Source organism: Lonchura striata, chromosome 1 (assembly GCF_050655825.1).
Source record: "Lonchura striata isolate lonStrDom1 chromosome 1, ASM5065582v1, whole genome shotgun sequence".
NCBI classification, from domain to species: Eukaryota; Metazoa; Chordata; class Aves; order Passeriformes; family Estrildidae; genus Lonchura; species Lonchura striata.
Genome location: NC_140703.1, coordinates 105,345,579 through 105,370,626, shown reverse-complemented (window position 1 = coordinate 105,370,626; position 25,048 = coordinate 105,345,579). Strand labels below are relative to the sequence as shown.

The 25,048-nt window shown below is 42.8% G+C and overlaps 1 protein-coding gene across 2 annotated transcripts; it reads right to left on the bottom strand.

Moving 5' to 3' along the window:
* Window positions 1-571: 571 nt before the first annotated feature.
* PRDX4 (peroxiredoxin 4) lies at window positions 572-8,384 on the bottom strand. Of its 2 annotated transcripts, XM_085559954.1 has the most exons (8): window positions 8,150-8,384; window positions 6,353-6,470; window positions 5,283-5,399; window positions 4,637-4,759; window positions 3,883-4,013; window positions 2,256-2,290; window positions 1,018-1,064; window positions 572-695 (listed from the first exon to the last, which is right to left on the bottom strand). In XM_085559954.1, exons 1-8 carry the CDS (start codon window positions 8,364-8,366, stop codon window positions 692-694), a joined length of 792 nt encoding a protein of 263 aa, XP_085416080.1. In that variant the 5' UTR covers window positions 8,367-8,384; the 3' UTR covers window positions 572-691. The 2 variants fall into 2 exon arrangements, with proteins under 2 accessions (XP_085416080.1, XP_021408659.3); XM_021552984.4 differs by lacking the exon at window positions 1,018-1,064.
* Between the last annotated feature and the right edge of the window lie 16,664 nt (window positions 8,385-25,048).

Genomic DNA, 25,048 nt, shown 5'->3' with positions numbered 1-25,048 from the left:
CAGGGACAAAACTCAGAAAATGTGGAACAGAATCTATCTTATCAACAAATACACTACAAATTTAAGCATAGAAAAACTTACTGGTTCAGCCCTTGAATCACATGAACTGGTAGAGGTGTGTTTTTTTCAGTGCAGATGTACTGATTTATATAGTGTAGGGTATGTTCTTACTAGTTGAAAAATGTTTTCAAGCTTTACACAGACCGGAAATTTAATTCAGCAACTGCAACTTTTAAGTTAGCTGCTACTGCCACTGGACTACAGACAAATGTACAATAACCAAATGGCTCTTTTCTAGCTACAGTTTCTAGAATGTGACCAAACACATTAGATTTTTGCAGAAATTAAGAAATCTGTTAATAGCAAAAGTGATGAATCTAAGTCCATGATGCTAAGTGGATTTGGGGAAGACTGAGCATTTAAATAAAACCTAAAGAGAAAACACGTATTTCATAAGAATATTTTCTGATAACTAATGAGGTACCTGTGCTTCACACAGGTTAGACTTCTGTTTAAACAATGAGCCCTTTAATGTTTTATTACTGTTACATATTAATCAAACTCACAAAAGTACCAAAATTAATGAAATTTTATTGGCAAAAATCTGGTTGAATGTGACCTACAGAATTCAACAAAAGTGAGCTTCAGTTTAGTTTATCAAAATACTTCAGTTTTCCAGCTGGATCTGGAATTATCTGTGCAAGAAAGAAAATGAAAATGTTAGTCAAAAACCAAAGCCAGGAAAACATAGCAAACTACAAAGCTAGAACAGCACAGTATTTCACAGTAAGATGCCACTGCCAACTCACTTGCAACACTGAAGAGAAATTTATCAGTTGATTTGGTACTAATTACTGTGCATCCCTAAAGGTGCCTAACAGCAGTAGCAGAGAGATTCAAACAATTGAGACATGAGAGAGTGCAGCCTACCAAAGGAAGAATTCTGACAGCTTGCCCCAAAAGCAAGATATTTTGGTAAATTAATATCTGTAATCTAGAGGCTTAGAATTTACTTACAGTTCTTCCCTTGGCCACCACACTCTCATGGCTTCCTCTGGTTTGATCTAATTAAATCAAACATATTTAGAAGGCATGACTACATCTTTGAGAAAGACTTTTTCAACTACTCTGCTATTGTCTGCATCTTTAGCACAGAGGAGGTGGAGAATGCTTATGTACTGCTTTATATTACTAAATTGTGAGTGTTGGAGCTGTTAGTATCAGCATTTTAAGACTGTTTGTTAGAAAATATATCAGTGTCATGTTATCTAGGTGATGCTAGTTATGGAAGGCAGAACTTTTCAGTGCCAAAATACAAATGTTGGGCCAGCCTGCCCTTTTTTGTTTTACAGTCTTAATATCCAGCTTCCCCCATTATGATAATCCTCTGCTAGCTTGAAAAAATTAATATTTGTTCAAGTCATCAAGTCATCCTAGGAAACCTTCACATCCAGCAATGGAACGTGGTTTAATATTCCACTGGTTTTTACTATTAAACTAACTCTGTTTAGAGGCTGCTGGGACCTGGTTTTTGTTGAGCCAGCTCTTTAACAACAGTGCTCTGTCATCACCAGATGGTTCAGGAGGAAGCCACATGCTCAAATAAGTGACAGTGATCTCATCTGAACAAGGCAGCTCAGACCTCTGGTGAAAGTTTCATTATTCTGCTGAGGTTTGCTCTGGGCCAGGGAACACAAACAAGTTCAATGAGTGTTTATGTGAGCTCTGGCTCCTCTGCCTCCAGTCACATGGAGCCCAGGAGTAGCAAAGAAGGGAGGGAATTGCACAGCAAAGCAGTGCTCCTTGCTGGAGTGCTGATAGTGGCACTGGCTCTGGCACATACCACAGCAGCCTGGGAACTTTGGTCTGTCTTTTTTTAGGTAGTGCCCAGGATCTGCAGTAAGAGCCACCAATAATTTATATGGACAAATAACCAAGAAGATACAAGAAATTCAACAGTTTTGAACTTTCCCTCATCAGGCGTTAACAGGAAAAAGTTCTTGATCAGAAAGTCACTGCTGATCAAGTGAATTTGGTTCACACATCAGGAGTTTGAAACAACTGGGAGATGTCTAGTGTGAGGGAAACAATCCCCTAATGAAATCAATAGTAATCCAAACGGTGTAAGTTTAATAATGCAACATTACTCATACCTTCTCACTGAAAGTTGCTGAGATTTTGGATTTAGCTCTAGTAGAAATGGTAACTGAGTGCTTGTTAGTACTACATGCATGTTAATATAAACAGTGACTTACTGTTTCACTGCCAGGTTTCCAGCCAGCAGGGCAAACTGAAAAAAAAGGGACAAAGTTACCTCAAGTATTTTTACACACATGGACTTTTGTGTCCTTAATATTCTCTTTCTGACCTTAAAGTAAAACACCATGAAATGTCACATGTCAGTATCTGAAACTATTAAATGTGCAGTTTTCTTTACACATGGGATGGTGTCAAGTTTATACCTGACACCACCCACCCCTTCAGTTACCTGAAAACTGCACATCTCTGGATGGATGCCTATGCCTCAGTTTAATTCTTGTACCCTTCTACACGAAGTACTGGCAAAGCAGTATCTGAGAATGAACACCTACTCTAGTAAAACAGAAGTTTTGCAATAAAATTCAGGTGACTACACAAAGATTTACCTTTTTTTCTTTAAAATCAAAATTAGAGGCATTTTTTAGCAAAGAGATCAGTTCAAAAGTTCCACAAGAGACTAATTTTACTTGTAACCTTCCTTAGGAACAAAGGAATTGCAGCATGTGCTTAGCACAGTGTATCTGGGAGCCCTGGGACCACCTGAACAGCTGCATATTCTGGAGTAAAGCTCTCATCTATGCAGAGCTCTCCCTCTGAGGCTTCAGCCCAAGCAGTTATGTCATATTACAGTGCTTTAAGACAGGCTGGCAGACAAAGCACCTCAAATGCTAGAAGGAATTGTGGAGAACTGTTATTCTGTGCAAAGAAGAATACAGAATAATAGTTCTTCCTGTATAATGAAGGAGAGCTTCTACAGAAGCTCTCCTCAACATTCATGGAAAAGCTGGGGAAAAAAGTGGTTTTCTGGAAACACTGCAAATCAACATTCTGTATGCTGGCTTTGTACTAAATGTGGGTAAATCTCCTTAGTCAGATGTGCATAGCCTAAGTATCAGCATCTGTTTTTTCAGGTGTGTACAGCACAGCAGAATAGATTTGTACCTTCATATAAAGGTACTTTCAAATGCTTGGAGACATTGAGTTGAACTGGAAGTTAGGTTGCTAAATATGTATTCATATCTAAACAAATCTTCCAATAAGTTACTTAAAGAAATGTGAAAAAGTTCACCCCATGCTTGAACTGGAGGAATAAGAATTTTTGATACAAAGCAATGATCTGAAGACAGCAGAATTTTTTTGTTGGGGAAAGATGAGCACATAGCACTTATACAAAAAACACAAGTAATGGTGCTATAATTTCCACAGTATCTTGCCATGAAACACTCATTACTTGTCACAGGTCCTCACTGAATGACACAGGACAAGGATGGCCTGCATCTCCATTATTTTAGTATGCAAAAATGTATTGAAATATTGGGCCTCATTCTTCACAGCCTCATATTTTGTACAAATTTATGCTTGTGACACATGGTACATCATGCCAAAATTCCGACTACAGGAATGCTTTATGCTCTCACTCTCATGGATGTGAAATGAAATGTAAATTACAATTCTAGAAACAACCTAAGGATCTGGGACCATGGAATCAAGCAGGGCAATCAAACCACTTCAGTCACTGAATGAGGCAGTCCTTAATGCTACTGAACAACCTTCCTCCAAAAAGCTAACACAGCTTCCAGGCTAAGTAAAACAATGTTCAATATGGCAATATTTAAAGAGCACCTTCTCCATGTTTGTCTGTGTACTGGAATGCTTGTACTAAACGAAGTGTTTCATCCACTGATCTCCCGACAGGAAGGTCGTTCATTGTGATCTGTCGAAGGATTCTCTTATTGTCAATAATGAAAAGGCCTCTGTGAGTAAAAAAATTGTGTGTGTGTTAGGAAACAGAATTAACAGTAGTGGTGTTTTCATGCACTATTTTATGTTTGCTGGATGGGAGGAATTTGATGTCTGCAAACATCATATAATACTAACCACCAGTAACCTACCATTCTTTACCTGGGTATCAGAGGATATGAGCTGAGCTCCATTTAAAACAAAAAGGACACACTTCTTTGCAGAACATGGAACTAAGCTCTCACAGGCCCTGCCAGGGGATGCTGCAGATGCTAGGCCATTACAGGGATCCCAAAAGAAACTACTCAGTTTTAGGCAAATGCATCTCTTCAGGTAACCTTAAGTCTTGACTCCACCTGGACTTGGGAGGTCCCTGAGCAACTGCAGTTTTGGGAAATCCTGTTTGTTTGCCCTGCTCTAGGTTTCTACTGATGCCTGCTGTTTAACAGGATATTAACCTTGACCCTTCTTCTGACTCATTATGACTAAATTTCTTGTGTTCTTCAATATTTGCTACTTGCCATGAACCCCCAAGTAAAAGCTGCTCTAAAAGAAACATTTCAAATGCTTATTTAAATATGAAGCAGTAAGTATTACCCCAGCAAAACCCCAACCCAACTGCAACCAAGTGAAATACCTAAGTGTGTGTCCTTGGTCTTCCAGATACACTCCGTAATCCTTTGAAATCTGGTGTGTCAGATCAGAAAGAAGGGGAATCTTCATTGGTCCAAGTCCTCCTTGTTTACGAGGAGTATTAATCCTTTGAAGGAAAGGAAATAAGAGATGTATTTCTCATACTGATTTATATTCCCTACACAAGTCAGAAATCACAAGCTAAATCAGTATGGACAGAAGGATCTAGTGCAAGTGACATTTTTTTCTGTTCTGCACATAAAGAAGATGGAACAGTATTTGTGGCTTGCAGGTTTTGGCCACATCTGTTAATGATGACCTTTTTCTTATCAGTTCCATTTGTTTTATGCCAACATGCTCATGAACTGGGACAAGTGAAACATTTACTGATGATTTCATTAATATTTTCTAGTAGTATTTTTTGGACTGAGACATGACATATTGCAAACAATACACATTAAACAAGCTTAAAGAATCTTTATTCTTTCACACACTAGGATTAAAACTTTAAACATTTGTGTCAACAGCATCACACTTTCACACATTATGATATACCTCCACAGGCTAAAAATCTGGGGAGTACTGTTCTTTTACTAAGTTGGAATCATGAATAAATAATGTTTAGTGAAAGACAAGAGAAAGATACATACCATGCTAAGTGAGTGAATTTTGAGTCCACAGAACATGCTACTACTTCAGTATTTATTGCTCTGAATTCTTCAATTCGGTCACTGAAGGCAATGATCTCAGTTGGACAGACAAATGTACTAGATGATTTAAGACAAGATAAAAGTCAAAATTTCATGAGAAAGTCAGTAAATTCTCTGCCTAACTTTAAATGGTGTATTTATAGTAAATTATTTCAGCTTTTGCTTATTTTTATTGCTCCTTCAAGTATTTAACCAAAATGCTGCCTGACAAATCCTCCACTCTCAGACTCCAGCTTAGTTAGTAATGGATTATTTCTGAAGACTCTAAATCTACAGTTATTTTACAATCTGCATTCAGAGCTTGTACAGTTACTTCCTTTTAGACTTTACAAATGTGGCTGAATTTAAGCACTATAAACCAATTCTTTCAGAGGATCATACTATAATTTGTTGTTACTGTGCAAATCTGCAAGTTTTAACTAATTTGTCTTCAACTTTTTCTATTACAGAAGAACTGAAGTAGTAAAGCTAGTGATGTTATCATATTAAAAGTAGTTATGTACCTCTGTCCTCTTATCTTCATTTTGTGGAAAAGAATGGGATTGTCCTTTAAAAAGCAGAGATGTTTTCACTCAATCAGTGAAGTTACTGCATTCTAAATAAAGGAGGTTAATGCTAAGTGCTCACAGGATGTTATGGGATGAGCTTAAAGGGAAAATGCCACCTCTTGGATATATTGTACACACTCTAGAAAGGATGCTTTCTTCTACTTGCAGCACTGATTTACAGCATGAAACAATACATAGAGTCTGCCTAACTAAGTTAGGCATTTGTTTTGTTTGGAGACACAAATTAGTGGACACAGTTACTAGGACAAAGACTGTGTTGTCATTTTACCAATGCATGATGAGAAAACAAATGCAAAGAATGTATTTTCTTCTGTCATTCCTTTCTTCTCTCCCAAATTCTCACCAAACAAAAAATACAAGACCTCAGAAAAGAGAAGAATTAATGAATTACGGATCTAGTGTAGCTGCACTCAGTGTTATGCCTGCAGTGCTCCTACTTACAAGTCAAGAGGATAGAAGAAGAAGACAAGATATTTTCCTTCATAATCTGTTAACTTCAGCTCTTTAAACTCTCCATTTATGACTGCTGTTCCCTCCCAGTAAGGTGCTGGCTTGGAGACTGAAATGCAAAGAACATTGAATTAGAAGTCAGAATATAACACCTGTGTTCAAGCCAAGCTGCCCCAGGACAGCTGTTCTTCCTTTTGCTTGAAAAACAATCTGCAGCACAGTTCCAAGATGAAACTGCTTTCCAGCTCTAAACAGGTTACAGAACGATGAAGAAATGAAGGCTTTAGTACACATACAAAGTAAATAATTTGACCAGCTTGTGCTCATACATGAGCCCTGCTGATCACCGACAATCAAGGCCACACAAACCTTATCTGGGCTGACTGAACAAACCCTGTGTGCACTGCCAGCTCAAGGCAACTGCTAGACTGCAGGGGAAAGCTCTTTAATACTTCAGGTACTCTCATTGTTCTGTTAAAAATAGCTGTTGGGAACCAGAAGCACAAAATAGTTAAAATTCACTTTACTTTTTAGCCATGGAAACCTGTCTGGAATTCTGGTCCACAAAAAATATACACCACAACATGGTTAAAGAAAGACAAACGCCTAAAAATGCAGCATATGTTTATTAAGTTACAACTCCTAAGCAAAATTTAACTTGAAGACAGCTATGTTTTAAAAAAATATCCAGTTGAAAGGCATGAAATGTATTTACTATTCCTATCCGAAGCGATTAACCTTGAATTTAATATATTAAAAACTAATCTGCAGGTACTGTTTTCATACCACTGTGAATTCTGAGACAAAGGATAGGGTATGCTGGAATTACAAGGTGGTATGAATACACTTGCCATGTCAAGGATATTGACGTATATCTCCAACAAATTAGGGAAAAACTTCTGAGAAAAATACATGGAATCTTAAATATTATCTGGACAATGCCTGAATTGTTTGGCTCTCCTTTCCTTAGAACAACCCACAGCTGCAGAATATCGTTCTCAAGGATGTGTAACAAGGACCTTCAGATTATGAGGGAGAAGGAAAAGATATTAAACGAAATACTGTATATCTTGACTCCTTTCTAAATTAAGGTATCGGTTACAAATATCTTGGCTGATTTTCCCTCTTTTTTTTTTTTTTTTTTTTTTTTTTTTTTTTTTTTTTTGGTAGCATCTGCTTGCAAACGTTTAAAACAGAATGTATGATGTATGCCCTGCTCTGTAAAGGAAAAGCATTTAAAACTCTCACAGGGAAGATATCTGTGTGACCTCTCTGTACTCTCCGTCCTGCAGGCCAGACTTTGAGCAGGTGTCCCTGCACATCTCACAGCGATGCGATTTGCGGTGTTTGTCCCCAGGTCTGTCACGTAAAGCACTTAAACCGCACCAGAGCCCCGGCACGAGAGCAGCGCCAAACCCAGCGCGGCGGCGGCGGGCCCGGGAGGCGCCGTGCATTGTTTGTGATCCACTGCAGTGCGAGCACAGAACGTTCCTGCGGATCCCTCAAGCGCTCCCCCGAACTCGTTCGCCATCTCCGGAACCGCGGGCCTCGCCGGAGCCCGTCGGACGGGCCCACGATGGACACGCAGCTCCGCAGGAGCCGGCCCGCCCTCGCTGCTTCCCTCCGCCCCGCGGCCGAGGCCGCAGCACAGCCGGTGGGCGCGGCGGGGCTCGGGAGCCCCGCGCTCCGCCCGGCGCGGCGCCGCCGCCGCCCGCAGCCCCGCGGCGCGCTGCGAACATCCCCGCCCGGCCCCGCGCTCCCGCAGCCCCGGCCGCGCCCAGCACCTACTCTTGGCCTGGCTGAGGTGCAGCGAGTGGTCGGAGACCGGCAGCCGGGCCGCCTCCCCGGGGTACACCTGCCCGCCCGCGTAGTAATGGCACTGCTCGTCCCCGCGCTGCCGCGCCGGGCGCGGCTCCTCCGCCTCCGCTTCGCCGCCCAGCGCCGCCGCCAGCAGGAGCAGCAGCAGCGCGGAGCGCCGCGCCCCGGCCCCGCCGCCCGCCTCCATGTCCCGCCGAGCGACTGCGCGGCCCCGCGGCGAGGGGCGGCGGCGCCGGGGAGGAGCTTGGTGCGCACACCCGCCCGCCGCATGGCCGGGCCGGGCCGTGTGCTGGCCCCGGGCCCTGCACCGCCAGCCCGGGTCCGGCACGGGAACCCCGGGTCCGGCACGGGAACCCCGGCCCGGGTCCGGCACAGCCGGCACGGGTCCGGTACGGGAACCCCGGCCCGGGCCCTGCACCGCCAGCCCGGGTCCGGTACAGGAACCCCGGCCCAGGTCCGGCACGGGAACCCCGGCCCGCGTCCGGCACAGCCAGCCCGGGTCCGGCACAGGAACCCCAGCCCGGGTCCGGCACAGGAACCCCGGCCCGGGTCCGGTACAGGAACCCCGGCCCGGGTCCGGTACAGGAACCCCAGCCCGGGTCCGGTACAGGAACCCCGGCCCGGGTCCGGCACAGCCAGCCCGGGTCCGCCACGGGAACCCCGGCCCGCGTCCGGCACAGCCAGCCCGGGTCCGGCACAGGAACCCCGGCCCGGGTCCGGCACAGGAACCCCAGCCCGGGTCCGGCACAGGAACCCCGGCCCGGGTCCGGCACAGCCAGCCCGGGTCCGGCACGGGAACCCCGGCCCGGGTCCGGCGCAGGAACCCCGGCCCGGGTCCGGCACAGCCAGCCCGGGTCCGGCACGGGAACCCCGGCCCGGGTCCGGCGCAGGAACCCCGGCCCGGGTCCGGCACAGCCAGCCCGGGTCCGGCACGGGAACCCCGGCCCGGGTCCGGTGCGGGAACCCCGGCCCGGGTCCGGTACAGGAACCCCGGCCCGGGCCCTGCACCGCCAGCCCGGGTCCGGCGCGGGAACCCCGGCCCGGGTCCGGCACGGGAACCCCGGCCCGGGTCCGGCGCGGGAACCCCGGCCCGGGTCCGGCACAGGAACCCCAGCCCGGGTCCGGCACAGGAACCCCGGCCCGGGTCCGGTACAGGAACCCCGGCCCGGGCTGTGGGGCCGGGCGCTGGGCGCGGGCAGTGCCGCGGGGCTGCGGGCTCGGTCTCCGGCCTCGGAGGGAACGGGAGTGACGGGCTGTGCAGAGAAAGGGGGAAAGAACACGTGTGTGTGTGGAGAGAGCGCACGAATCCGGATTGCAGAAGGACACTGATTGTGATGGGCTCCCTCTGCTATCGCCTCTCATCTGTGGCAGCGTGGGTTCTGTGGGCACGCCACCACTCGCGGCCATACCCAGCTATGCCAAATGCAGATTGTGCATTCTGGCCTCACGAATAGAGGAAATGCAGAAAAGGGGTACTGCCTCAGGCCCAAAACCTTGAATTGTCAGCTGGGCAGCAGCTCATGAATGGGCAGCATGTAGTGCACGTGGTGACTGTGTAAGAGTGTGGTGCGACAGAAATTAAATACTAAGTGCCTTAATTCACAGAATCACAAAATGGTTTGGGTTGGAAGGGACCTTTAAAGATAGTCTATTCTAATATGCCTCCAATGGTAGGGTCATTTTCAGCTAGATCAGGTTGCTCAGAGCCCTGTCCAGCCTGACCTTGAATGTTTCCAGGGTTGGGGCATCCACCTCTGCTCAACCTGTGCTGTATTTTGCCACCCTCATTGTAAAAAATGTCTTTATATGTGGTGTTAAGCACTATATGGCATTGTAATTCGAAACCATTACTCCTTAGCCTATCACAATAGGCTCTCCTAAAAAATCTGTCCCCATCTTCCTTAAAAGCCCCCGTAGGTACTGGAAGGCTGCTCTAAAGTCTCTCTGGAGCCTTCTCTTCTCCAGGCTGAACAACCTCAACATTTGCAGAAGAGATGCTCCAGCACTGTGATAATTTCTGTGACCCAGATGCCTTGGTTCAAGTTTGCCCAGTGAGAGGTCATTTTTCTCAGTGCTGAGTAGATTGTGGTTCATATCACAAAACAATTACATATAAGCATATAAAATAAGCATAGATTGAATGTAATTCCACAGATTTTGAAGACAGTAAGCAGGCTTTGACAAGCAGTTGGTAAGGCTTTGCAGCACAATTTCTGGTTGAATAGGCATACCTATTGGACAGGGACAGGTCAGGTCATCTGTCAAGTGTATCAATTAAATTCTACCCATGATCCTTAAAAGTAAGGGTGTGAAAGAGCTGGAGCTGTCCCTTACCAAAAATGTTGACCTTTTGTGCCTTAAGCACTGTGGATGCCATCTTCTGGGAAAACTGGTGGTCCAGTAAAAGCTGTCCAGACTGATGATTTCAGGATCGTCTGCACTGCAGCCTGTCTCAGCAGATGATGTGTGATAAATGCTGCAGGATGCTGTGGTACCTGTGCCAGAATGGACAGTACAATTTTTTTTTTTCCTTCAAATGATACAGAACAGGCATGTAAAGAGCAGAGGCAAAAAAAATATGCTGAGGGCCATTTTCAAAGAATAAAGGCTCTGTAAAAGAAGAGAAGGAAGGTACCTGTGATTATACATTGTGTCTTGAAAAAATCCTAATATTTTTGTGGTTTTCTGTAACAGATTTCACTCTTTATGAAGATACTTCACAAAATTAAATTCACAGGAGCAGGAGAATCAAGATTTTGCAGACATGCTTGGACTTCTTAACCTATGATTTAAGTGTTCCTTTCTCCCAAAACTTGGACTTCTCTCCAGAAAGGTCTCCTTTCCATCTCTTGTGGTATTTGCCTTTAAATTCCAGTCTAGGTTCTACAAGTTAGGGTCATGCCACTCATATCCTTACTGTCACAGTAATAATCTTCCTTGGGCACATTTGCCCACCTGAAGGAAGGGATTGAAGATTATTGAGGGTCAGAAGTGTAAGGCTCTGGAAGATCCTTCTCATGAGTACAGGAACAAAACACCTGCATATTTACCAAGCTTGATCAGCATGTGTAGAATTATAAAAAATTGTATCAAATGTCTGCCTAAAGAGGAAATGAACTTGATGGCACATGAAGTTCCCTTGCCCTGTTTTTCTCACTGGGAGTTGGTGGTGGCCATTCTCTGTTCATACCTCCTCAAGTGTTGAAAGCAGGATAAAACCTGTTCTTTTCAGTGCTGCTGTTTGACACCCCTTCCCCTATCAAGGTCATGTCATTAAAAGGAGGATGAAGAAAACTCATTTGCTCATGTTAAACACTCTGGTTGTGGTGGAAAAAAGCATACAATCTGTGTATTCCCATTGATCTTGGAACAAGACAAGCTTTACATTTAAGCATGCTAAAATGTGTTGATAGATTACTGTCTTACATGATCTAACTTTAGTAGCACTGAATTTAATATCAAGTTTTCCTCAGTCTCAGTGCTCATAAGAAAAGTGACAATCTTGGCCTCTGTGAGTTCACAGAGAAAGTTATTTTGGTTGACCCTGCTCTTTTCTTTGTGCTGGTGTTTTGAGCTGTAGGATATGGCAATGATTTGAAAGGTAGACATACAGTAAGGTTGAAAGAAAAAAAAGCAGTTGCAAGGTATGGACTTTGCATAATAGTAAAACCTTGCAGTTGAAAGATATTCCTATGTATTTCTAAATGTGAGAGAAAACCAGTAAAATGAATGCAGTAAAATAGAAAAAAAGCAGGCCTCTTGTGAGTGGAGAAAATGCTGAAGGACAAAAAAAGGTTTTATCTGCAGAATATAATGTTAGTTTAGCAGCACTAATTTGAGGTTCATATGTGATTAAGTATATATAGGCATGGAACATGCCTATATATATGTAGAACATATAGTATATATAGGCATGGATTAAGTATATATATGGATTAAGCATGGATCATGCCTATATATATATATATATGATAGAGTTCAAAAGAGCAACAAGAAAGACTTTCTGGCTGATGGTATACTCTCAAGACTTCTGCAAGTGATTAAAAGATGAAAGCAATTCATAAATGGAATCCATGATGAAATCCAAATATATACCACTCTTCAGAGTCTAAATGGAGAAGATGGCCAGCAGTATTTCTTTTCCCAGTGATTAAATACTTGACTGCATGCTGATTGTTGTGTTTGAATTGGTGATATTAAGTGATGCTGTGAAAATGTGATAAGAGAAACACTGCTACATTCATCCTGTTACACAGCTCTTCTGCAGCTGGGAAGGTTCAGCACATATAAGGGGAAATCTCCTAAATCCTTCCTTTCCCCCACTGTACCCAGGCAGCATTGCTCCTGTCATTCCCTATCCAGCCCCATGAGGAAGGCTCAGTTTTGGCAAAGGGCTTGATAGTGGCAGGATGTCATTGCCACAGTGGCACTGAAGTTATGTAAGCAGGGAGTGATTTAGGTTACTGAAGCAGTTTAGACGTGGTTATGGAGGTTCTGTGTGGTAATAAAATACCTCACTGCAATTTAAATGACCAAACATAAAAATATCTTGGAAAAATTAGTGTAATATATTGTAGCAAGATACCCGTCACCATTTCCTAGAACAGATGGAGCAGATGTTCAATATTGTGCTGGTGAATCTAGCAGTTGGTTTTATTCTCTTCATGGTTTACAGGGACATTTTAACAAATATATTGCATTGCTCATCGTGCATGACAAAAAGTCTATAGCACAGGAAACTTTTCTGGAGAAAGTAGGGTAGAAAACATCTGTTTTGTGAGAGGGATTGGAACAAAATGACCATAATTAAAATTAACAATTAGAGAGCACTTCTTCTCTTTAGCTCTTGCTAAGGCCAGACTGGTGAGGTCAGCTGTGTGTGTGCTGGCTGCAAAGGGGCCTTGAAGAAAGAGTGCATCAAGCTGAGGAGTGTTAGGTGGTGCCATTTGCTTTAACAGAGCTGCCTCCTTATCATAGCAGGAGTCCCCACTGGGTAATAATTAGCATTGACTCCATGATTCCAGAAGGCTGATCAATTACTTTATTATCCCATCCCAATCCCATCCTAATCCTATCCTATCCTATCCTATCCTATCCTATCCTATCCTATCCTATCCTATCCTATCCTATCCTATCCTATCCTATCCTATCCTATCCTATCCTATCCTATCCTATCCTATCCTATCCCATCCCATCCCATCCCATCCCATCCCATCTCATTCTATCCAAGAAAAAACCATGACCCATGCAGACAGTCCAATACAGACAGACCAGATTTGTCCTTCAAATCCAAACACCATCACCAGTGGCCAATTAAGAAATCAACCTTTAGTAAACAAATCTCCATAACACATTCCACATGTGCACAACAACCGGTGCAGCAAGTGAAGATAGAATTGTTTCTCATTGTTTTCTCTGATCTTCTCACAGCCTTCCCCAGGACAATACCTGGAAAGTTGTGCCTTCTGCTCTCTGTGAAGAGAGCTGTGGCAACATATCCTGACTTCTGCTTGTGTTGTCAGCTAGTGGAAGCAGTATGAACTGAGTAAACATAGACTTTGTAAAACCTGCCCCTTTTATTCTATAGATGCATCATAGACATATTCATTCCTGCAGACTTTGGAGAATGCATTAATATTTAGAGATGAATTTATGTTTTTCCTCTGCATACACACCTCCCATAGAAAAGTTCTGCTTCTTTTCTTTTTCCTCTAGCCAGCTCTGCTTCCTATGTCATTGGTGTCAGAAACCCTGCAGGGCCTGTGGGATGGGAGCAGGGCAGAGCAGGTTACTGATGTGTTTGACCATGGCAACAAAGGATGGCTGGTACTGCTAGTCACAGGGCGAGGGGGGAGTATGGTTTCTAAAGCACCTCTGTTCCAAGCTTTCTTCTGCCTCTGTGAGGGCTGACAGAATCTGCAGGTTTGTGAATAAAAACAAACATTGTGAAACCACCTTTTTGAGTTGACAAATCATGTAGTCTTTGCAGGACCTCATCAGTTTTCCTTTGGCAGTCACCTGAGAGTGGGTTACAAGTGTGTTTATGCTCTATCTCATTTTTTCTTCCTTTAACAAGTCTGTATGCAAAGAAAGTGCCCAAAACACCTATGTGCACTAGAACAATTTTTGGCCGTCTGTACTGATGAGGACAGGGAAAGTCAGTGCTGAACAACACCTGTTAGACATCTGCTGTTCTCTGCAAGTCAGTGGACTGTGAAGGGCAGTTGAGGAATTGCACTGGAAAGCCAATGCTGGATGTCTGGACCTGCTGCTGGCAGCCTGCTGCTGTGCCCTGAGGCCATCACAGCCAGGAGCTTGCCTGCCAAAATCACCTTGCTGGCTTTGTCTGGAGGTGCTGACCAAGGCAGACCTTCACCCACAGAGCAGCAACCTCACTGTGCCAACTGCAGTGATCTCCATCAGTGGCAGTCACAGGTCCCACCCGTGGTTCTGCCTTCTCAGATCTGAACTGAGCCTAGAGCACTCAGGTCCAAGCCTTGAGCTCAGTCAGCCTTTGGGAAAAGGTGGAAAATTTGTCACCTCTCTGCTCAGACAAAGCAAAGCTGTGTCTTGTCCTCAAGAACCATAGCCTCGTGGATGGAAAGAAGCCCTGTGGCAACCTAATTTCCTATTCTCTTAAACCAGAATGGGAACAGATGTTGCTGATGTTTATTGGTGGCACCTGGGGGATGCCTCTTCTGTGGGTAGCCACTAAAGCTTTGCTCAAGCTTATGGCTGTCCTACATGCCTTGCATTTGGGCAGTGAAGGAAAATGGAATATTTAGCTATTGTCAAAAAATTGACCCTACTGTCTGAAGCATGGGTGACCCCTTGATCCGTGTAGGAGAGAAGGCTGCATTCCCAGGATGGTGGGATAACATGGTCATAAAGAACTCCTAACTCCTCTTGTTATGCTGGCCTGCCTGTCCTCTTCACTTTTATCTTGCAAAGATTTTTATATTATCTATTTTCTAGCTGTGTTCCATACACTTCCAAATTTACTTTTCTTTTCTATTGCACTTATGAAAAACGGCTTGTAATGAGAAATATTTATTCACTTTGGTGTGTCGGTTGCTTTTACATTGCTCACTAGATGGCAGTACGATGCTTGCTATACTGATGGAAAGACCTGAAGTCATCTAGTCTCCAAGAGTCTGAAATTCCCTAAAATCTGGGATCTGGTATCTTTTTCTCTAAAATACAAGGTTCACGAGTATAGGAAATGTAAGTTGAAATCTATATTCAGTCCTCACAAACAGCCCCAGTTCCTGTGAACTTGTTACAACAGTCAAGCTTATATAATTTTTCAGTAAAAATTTACTGTATTGAATAAACTCTGAGAGTGAAGATGCTAGTGGTACTACAGTAGTCTCTTAAAAGGAAGAAAAAATAAAAAAACCCATAAAAGTTCTGATGAAAGAGGTGAAGATGTGTAACAGAAAATGAGTTTTAACCTGGTCACTATGGAGTACTGATATCAATACTGGATTTTTTCCTGCTTCCTTTTTTGCTAGCTATGCACAGTTTCTGTGAGAAGCAGCCCAAAAAGCTGTTATCTCTACTTTAATTGGAGTGGAGTGCACAGGCCCTGGTTCTTCTCTGCTCTTTTAGAAATCTCTGTGCTTCATCTAGAATTGCTGTAAATAAATGAAGACTTTACCTTTTTTATGGTAACATTCTCACCTATCCCAGTTCAATTTTGCAAATATTTCAGAGGTTCAACTATTTCAGCTTGCCTGCTTGGTCTAATGCAAGGACCTAAAGATTTCCTTACAAAGCAAAATTTCTTAGTAATTGGAAATGAAATGGACCCAATATTTCTGTTCCTTGGACCATGGGTATATGGCATAAGTCTCCTGCAGATAAATCCAATAGTCTAATATAGCATATAAGTTATGTAGTAAACTGTAAATTACTTGTGTTAATACTAAAACAACTCCTGTTAGAGTCAAAGCTCTTTCTCTGCTTTGATTTGTCAACTTTCCTAGTAGCCTTGGGAAGCTATGCCTCTGTGCAAGAGTAAATATTTGATCAACCACAACTAAACTTGAAATCTAGTGCTGTTTTTTTACCATGATTAAAGGGAAAAAAACCCGTGGTACATAGATATGAGTATTATTTATTATTACATGTTTACTTATTTTTAAGAAAGGCATCATTCTTAGACGTTTGGAGAAGTTTGCAAGTTTACAAATTCTTAAGTGAAAGCATAGGGATTTCAAGATACTATAGGTACTATAGGTAGTACATTTGAAGTATACTACCTGTGTGCAGAGCTTTTATATGTTTAAACCCTACAATCATATTTACCATTATAGAATCAAAATATAGACAAAAATGTTTAGAAGATACTGATACTTGCAACAGTTGGGTACAGCTGCTTTTCTTTTTTCTGCTGCTCTTGAAGCCCAAAATAAAGCACAGTGTGCAACTTGCACACTTAAATCATAAGACAAGAATAAGAACCAGTATACTCTGCCTGTTTTCCTCAGTATGGAGTCTAAAGTGATGAAAAGGGGAATGGGTTGGTTCACACCATCGTGTAATCAGCAAATAAAATAACACTTCTGCATGAGCACAGTTAATGCTCCCTGTGCCACTCCAGGCATGACCCAAAGCCTGTCCCTGGACACAGGGATGGATATATCTGAACCACTCTACAACTGCAGCTGTCTTGTCAAAATTTGTGTCATCTCTGTCATTCACTGTGTGGGAGGTGCTGCCGAATAATCCCTCTATTTTAAAAAAGATTTAAAAACTTTCTAAGATTTTGAAGATGGTAAATGTTGCTGAGATATATAAAATGATATGTTGACCTTCTGCACAAATAGCTGTTGCAAGGGATTATTCCTCAAGCCTACGCTTTGAAATAGTTGCTGTGAGCAACTATTGAGTGAACTGAAGTTGCCAGTTAAGAAGGCTGATAACACAGAATAGTTCATGGAGCAGAGTTCCTCTCTTAGACCTGGGTGTTGATTTCTAAGATAAGTTTTCTGCCAGATGGTATTTTTAATGGAAATGAAACAAGCAGCATTAAAAGAAAAAACAACCAAAGAAGTCAGATTCTGTATCTCCTGATCATCCTGTAGGAAAGCAGTCTTCAAGGTCATTTGCAACACTTGCTGCCATTTCTCAGAGGCTTGAGATGATGACTTTTGTCCTGTTGAGTCTGCAGCCACATTACCAACAGACTGGAGCCTCTTAGTGTTTAGCAAGAAATAATTCATTTAAAAAATGCCTCATTAAAAATATCTGACATAATCTTTCTGTTAATTTCATTTTTGTTACCCATTCAGTTTTCTTACTAGAAAGCCATCTAGAAACTGTTGTGGCAAGTTGGCATTGGTGCTGAAAGGCTGGGCTGGGCCATGAGCTTTGTGCTCTGCTCCTCCCCAGGCAGCAGCAGTACAGCTTGAGAGTCACCTGCTTGCTGTGCCTGCTGCCTGGCTGTGCTTGAGTAGGTCACCAGAGCAAAGAACTCTTTATGTTTACCAAATGATATGTTAAGGGTCAGTAGTTCATTGTAATCCCAAGCTACTCTGTGCTTCAGTGCATTCCCGTTCCTATCTCGCTGCTCCTGGGTGCTTCTGCTGAAGGCAGGAGAGCTGCTGCAGGGCTGCTCTTGTGGAGGAGGGATAGACTGTCACTGGTCTGTCCTGCCTCACAGAGGGGTTTTCTTTGAAAAGTTGCAAATAAAGAGCAGGCAGAAGGCTCCAGAGGACAGAATGTATAGCCTGGTCAGCAAATGTACTAAATCCTTCTGCACCCACTCGTAGAAAACAGAAGTCTGTCCTGTCTGCAGCTACAGGGGCTGTCTGTTTTCCAGAAGCTGTAAAGGTTTTGCTCTTTGCCTGAGCACTCGTGGTGTGAAGCCTGCTGTTGGTGGCAGCAGTGCTTCCACAATTGGAGAGCGTGAGCTCTGCTGGGCAGCAGTGATCGCTTCCCAGCACACCAGCCAATGCTCCCTCCTTCCTCACTCCCCACAGTGAGCCAGACAACAGCCCCCAGCCTGGAAGGAAGAAATGGTGAGTCCTATGCTTTTGTGCAGTGTTGCTAAACCCAGATGCTGAGAGGTTGGAAGATGGAAAGCAGTAGCAGTAAGAGGCTTGGAGATCTTTGGACCAGTCTGGTTCCTGGTGTGCATGAGGGATACACATGTCTGGATTTCCATGGAAGCCCAAGATGGCCATTGATTTACATGAAAGATGAGCTTCCTTGTAATTATGAGATGCTTGAAGAAAAGACTTTGGGGAAACAAGCAAATACTGTGATGTTCCTGAACAGCCCTTGGGTGGCTGAAAGCAGAAGAGTGAGGAGGAGCCTTTTGCCACGATTTGGTTGTTGTTCTTACATGAGGTTTGTGTCAGGGCAGATGACACATACCCTGCTATGCCTGCAGGCTTCTTCTGCTGTGGGCTGGTTGAGGGAGAGGCCAGCAGCTCCCTCCACCCTCCCTTCCCCAGCAGAAAACTGCTGCTGAGACATGCAGCAGGGTCAGGGCTGTCTTCAGAGGCTGGCTGGAGTAGAGTATACAGGCATCACCAGGAGAAATCTGCCCTTACCCTTCTCTCACTCGGCCCACAGGATGCTGCTGCCCTGGTTAAATATCTCAAAACAGCTGGACCAGGCTTGGGTTTGGAGGAACATCATCTTTGAAAGGTTGACTCAGAAATCAGTGTGGAATAAAGACTTGGGAAAGCTGAACTGAATCTGAGCATCAGCAATGCATCAAGAGACACAAATATTGCTAAAATATATGAAATGAAAGTCAGTGGAAAAACTTAAACATTTAATGAAGCATGCAGAGCTGGAAACATTGCTATGGTTATTAGGTTTTAATTAGTTGGAAACTGTTCATTCAAGCTCGATTTCTGTGCAGTGATTGTCCTCATGTGCTTGGGCTTGGTATCTATAATTTCTGAATTTTCCTTTTTTTATGAGTTCTAAGTCCTGAAATATTAATTGTGCATGTGTCCTTCTGGCTTCTGGGCTGCTGTGGAGGGAGATTTTTCGTACACAAATTTTGCAGTAAATTATACCATTTACTACTTAGTGGTACTTACTGTGGCCCCAGGGACTTAAGTGGTCCAGCTCAAAAGACATTTCATGTGAGAGGAAACATTTGAGGGTGTTTCACAACAGGAAAGTAGTGCCACTTTAGCTGTTTCACCTTTCAATATTAAAAAGACTGAGAAAATCAGGGCCTGTGTTTTTACAATGCTCCATGAGTTCACATGGTCTCTGTATGTACATGTGTGCACACAGACACCTAAATCTGTCAAATTAAGTAGTTTTCTTCCACTGAAAAGTTTCACCTCCTCAGCTGGGAATACTCCATTACTATTAACATACTTCATAATAACTGTTTTCAGGGACAGGAACATTTCAAATCCCTGGTCTGGCTTCGCATGAGTGAATACAGATCTACCTGTTAACTGAAGCATTGGTACCTGGAATTAAAAAGGCATATTTTGGGCATCACTGTGTGTGTCTGTTTTCCAAGTCCTTATTTGGAAGTCTTCATCTTTGCTATCTTATCTGATGCCTTCTGGAAACAATTTTCCCTTAACACCACTTCATAAATTTCAACATACACTAGACTGAAGGTTCTGGGCTATTTCTCACATTTTGTAATGAATTTTCTGATTGAATTCTTTTACAGATAGCACCTCATACATGCAAAGCAGTGCCTAAGACCCTGGTGGATTTTTTACTGATTTTATGTATACATCTCTAAGAACTTGTGATATATTCTGAAAAGCTAAGTTGTCACTGAAATGTGCATGCTTATATTTTTCAAGGCATTAAATAAAAAATCTGAAAAGGGATAAGAATAGGATAAGAATAAGCTCATTAACATAAAACCAGGTAAAATTAGAAACCAAGTTTGTTTGCATAGTAAAATTTTATTTGGAATAGCCACAACAATTTGAAATAGCTACCAGATATGTTGTCAAATAGCTGAATGTTATTAGGCAAACTCTGTCACTTACATTAATTTAATTAATGCCTCAGGCTTTACATGAGCAGCCATAACACTAAGATGATTAATCTCTGATTGTAAAAGGAAGCATCAGTATAGTTCTGTGGCTTCAAAATTTTCCTCACTGGGCAGCCCACATGAATTTTAATTCGGAGTTTAGTTAAAAGATAGTTCTATCATGTCATGTTCTTCAGGATTGGCTGAAGGTGGGGGAGAAAGGCAGGTGCCTCTCCCCTGTGAGAGCAGGTCCCAGCCCCTCCATGAGCTTCAGGAAGGTCTGAGTTCACAAGGAAGGTGCAGCCTGGCTGCAGGAGAGGTTTGGCTGCTGAGGGAAGGATTCTTCTGTGGGGTGTTCTGGGCACTAAAGGTGTGGAAGTAATTCACAGAACTGAGCAGCTGCAGAAAAAAGCAGGAGTGTTGGTGGAGAGTCATGGTGAGAGGGATTCTGTGAAGCAGCACGAGTTGAAGGCACTAAAGGGGAATCCCTGGAGAAGAAGCAGTGCTTGGCATCATTCAGAAGGGCAAGCAGAGCCTTGTTTGGTTAGGGCTGGGGGGACTTTTGGTCATTGCAACCACTGCACACTCAGATTCAGCCAGCTTTTAGTAGCGGAACAGGAACTCCTGCACCTCTGCCCCACACATCTACTGTACCCCAGAAAGGGAAAATAGCAATTTGTCACCTCTGTTTAAAAAGGACTTTGGAAACATGTCAGTGTGGCTTTTGTCAAGAGAAACCGTGTCTGAGAGAAATCCACTGCTCTTTGTCTGAAGCACTGACATGAGTGTGGATTAGGGTGATTTGGTTGGTACAGTGTGCTCAGATTTTCCTAAAGCTTTTGATAAGCTCCTCAGTCGGAAGATCCTAAAGAAGCAAAACAGTAGCAGGATGAAAGGAAAGTTCCCTGCTGGAAATGATGTGAGGAGTAGGAATAAACAGTCAGGTATTTCAGTGGGAGATAACAAGTGGAATCCCACAGGGATCTGCACTGAGTTCTGTGATGTCTGGCATATTCATAAGTGGTCTGGAAAATGTCCTAAATAGAAGCTGGTTGCTTCTTTGACAGAGTTATTCAGGGAAGGGGAAATAAAAATCTACTTTAAAAATGTGGTGAGTGGAATTGCAGTAAAATGGCAACCTGCATTTGGTGCCAATAACCACAAGATAACGCACACGGGGAAAAAATAAACCTGACTGTACGATGCTGAAATGGGCTTTAAACTGCCTATTGTGACTCAGGGAACAGAGCTCAAATTAGCTGTCAGTAATTCTGAGAAATGTTGGCTGAGGGCAGAGCAATGCTCAAAAGCAAATGGATTGTCAGAAATTGCTAGGGAAGACACAGCAAACAAAATAATTATTTTGCTGTCTATTCACCTCTTGATTACTGTGCGCTGCTCTGGTCTCCACGTCTAAGAAATGGTATGCCAGTGTTCAAAGGGGACAGAGAAACCTGACAAGTGTTTTCACAAAGAAAGAACAGCTTGTGAATTGAGATTGATTAGATAGACTCTTTAGATGGGGAAGGGGAAGGTGGAAAGGCATGCGATAGCGGTGTTTAAAATCATGAGTGGCATGGAGAAAATAAGTAGCAAATGATTGTTTGCGCTTCTCCCAGAACAAGAACAAGGGACATCAGGTGGAATTACTGGGTAGTGGCTTAAGCAAACAACAGAAAACTTGGTCCTTGTGGTGTGTGATTAAATTGAACCCAGTCTTACAGTATCTGCTGGGTGTCAAGAGGTTAGATGTGCTCAAAACCAATGAGGTGAATTAACAGAAAAAAAAAATCTATCAGGGACTAATAAGTGATAAGATGACATTTGTGCCTGAGGAGCTGCCTGCGTGGCAGGCTCTGGATGTGGGGAGGAGAGAGTGGAAAAAAGGACTGTGTGGTTACCCCTTGTAAAATTGTTTGCCTTAGTGTCTGCTGCTGGTTCCTATTAGTGGTGTAATTCTGGACTAAGTGGACCTTTGATCTGACCCAGTAGAATTCTTCTGCGTAACGTTTCTGTTTAATGTTTTTTTATTTTTCACACATTAAATAGCTCAGAGACATACAGGATCTCAAGATTTGATCCCTACTTAAATAATTTAGGCCCAGCCTGGATGTCCACTTGGAGTTGTGAAAGAGATGTGTTTGGAAGGTCTCATTGATGCAGCCATCTGAGAAGGGGTCTGTGGTAATGAACCAGAGGCACCTGTGCTTCTGGGTATGGAATTTGGTTCCATGTGGTATAAGTAAGTAAAATAAATACCAATGCTCATTGGGTTTTCCTTCATCCTGTAATTCAATGATTTGTAGTTGTCTGAAGAGTGCCTTTTGCATTGTACAGTTTATTGTTCTGCTGTGCAGGAGGAAGCCAACATATTGTCATTGGTTAGAGAATGCCCCTTTAAAGCAGTGACAAAATTACTCTGTAGCTAGAAGTGTGACCATGAAAACTTCATTTTGATACCAGGAGAATGTTGAGCTAGAGTTAAATTGAATGTCTGTTTCTTCAAGGAGGGTAAATTTAATCAGATGCTCAAAATCAAATTAAGGGGGAAATCAGTTTGGAAAAACACAAGAATTACAATATAGCTAATGACCTGAGGTAATACTGGCAAGAAATTTGCTTTCACATTATAAAATGAAAAATTGTTTCTCTAAGAGGGAACTGCTTGTAGCTCTGATTGCCTGTGGTAGTTCAGAGGCTGGTGTTTCCTTGCGAGAACAATTAAAATGTGCCGCCCTTCCACCATTCACTTCCCCTCTATTATAGTAGTAACACCAACAGTTATTATACTGTGATCAAGCCTGCCAGTGTTTCTATCATTGTATTCTTTTCTAACTGGGATGTTAAGCTGGAAGTGTTTTCCCAGCCCAGTCTGAAACAGCCTCTTGCAGATGATGGTCTATGAGTGATCCTCAAGAGTTGTATCTTTTGCAGAAACACAGGCTCTCCTACAGCATCAGTCCTTACAGGAGCCATCTCTACAGCTGGGAATAGAAAGTGGAATCCTGCATTTGACTGCATCTTGCTTCAGAGAGGGATTTGGATTTTAACGTACAGATTATTTTGATTAACATGGGTGTTGTAAATGCAGGCGAACCCAATGGGCAGAAATGACGATGTCTGACTCAATTCAGAAAGCTGAATTTATTATAACTATGCTAAAATACATTAATATACTATATAAAGGAAGATACTAAAATGACATACTACTTTCTCTAACTCTATATCTAGCTCTAACACAACTTGTGACCCTCTCTCTTGAGAGTCCAGCCACAGGTGGGTTGGATTGGCCATCAGGCTCAAACAATCCTCACCAGAATCCAATCAAGCACTCACTCCAGGTAAAGAATTCTCCAAACACATTCCACACAGAAAAAACAAGGAGCAGAAATAGAAATTGTTTTCTCTTTCATTTCTCTCTGTGCACCTCTATGAAAAATCCCGAGAGAGGGAGAAATGTGCTGCTACACATGGGTGAGTAGAGGGTCTTTATTTAGAGTTGCAAGGGGGAATGTCTTCCCCGGCTGATTTATTTCCAGTATAAAGGGAAGACACTGAAGGAGCTGTGGCTCAAAGGTACTGCTGCTGTTCTCATCCCTGATAGTGATTTCTTCAGGCATAAATTTATCTCTCTTATTGACAGAGAATTTGGAGATGGTGGCCAGAAGCTGCAGCCATGACTCAGTAAGAAGGGGAAAAGTGATGCTCTGATATTACCTAGAATTGCATTTAACTTGAACCATCACAGTGCCTTGCTCTTCTGTGACCTTTACCCATCAGGAGTTATTAGCTAATTGAATTCAGAAGGTAACTCCCTAACTGTTTTCAAACTAAATTAACTTGCTTCAAGGGACCAAGTTGTGTTTGTATTTCCACAGAGATAATGAGTTTAGGCTTCAACTGAAACCTTGCCAGATAATGAGGGAAAAATAAATCAATGACCTCACTCTTATCTGGTCTTAACAGGCAGGCTTTCCTTTGCTAAAAGTGACCCTGAAATGGTCTGGATTGATTCACGCAAATGCTGAACCTTGCATCCTGCTAAGCAGAGCTGTCCTGGGGAACACTTTGCTCCACGAGATCTAATCTGAACATCAGCAAAACTGCAAGAATTTGAATCACAGCTTTTCTTAGAGTCAAAATGAATGCTTCTGAGAAATTCAAATGAGCACTAAGATGAAGAGCTGAGGAAGAATTTAGCTTCAATACTTATTAGAATAAAAAACCCACATTTTCACACTTGTGCCTGGGACTGAAAAGTCTTCATAGGCATATACTTCTCTGATTCTCCATAGACATATGCTTCTCTGATTATTTAATTAGCTGGTATTGTTAAATAAGAAATGCTTTACAGACATTAAAGGGAGATTGCTGCCTGCTGAGAGCTGGTGTAGCTGTATTGGTGGAGATCCTTCCTTTGGTGCCTTGATTAATGGAAGAAGTATGCAGCTCAGAAATGTTCCTCTCTAAAAGTACCTCCTTACTCTCTATATGGATCTCTCAAATGAAGTCTTAAATCTTCAGGTAATAAATGTGATTAATAATAGTTTTAGAGACTATTGAGGCAATCTGTTCAAATATACAGAAGTAAGAGGCAGGAGATTTTAATTACTTGTGAAGAATCTGTAAAACCTACTCTTAAAGTCCAAAAAAGAAAATTGAAATTGTATAGCAGCAATAGGAGCAGTAGTAGAAAAGACCATTCTGATCCAATAAGAGAGGTGATGTTTTAGGGAGAGATGATTACTTTTATCAAATTTGTTGATACAGGTTGTATAGTGCACCAATTCTTCTATTGTTGGACATCAAGGAAGAAGTGCCCCAAGGCAAAATCCCTTGGAGATGTTCAAAACCTGACTGGACACAGCCTTGAACAACTGTCTTTTTTT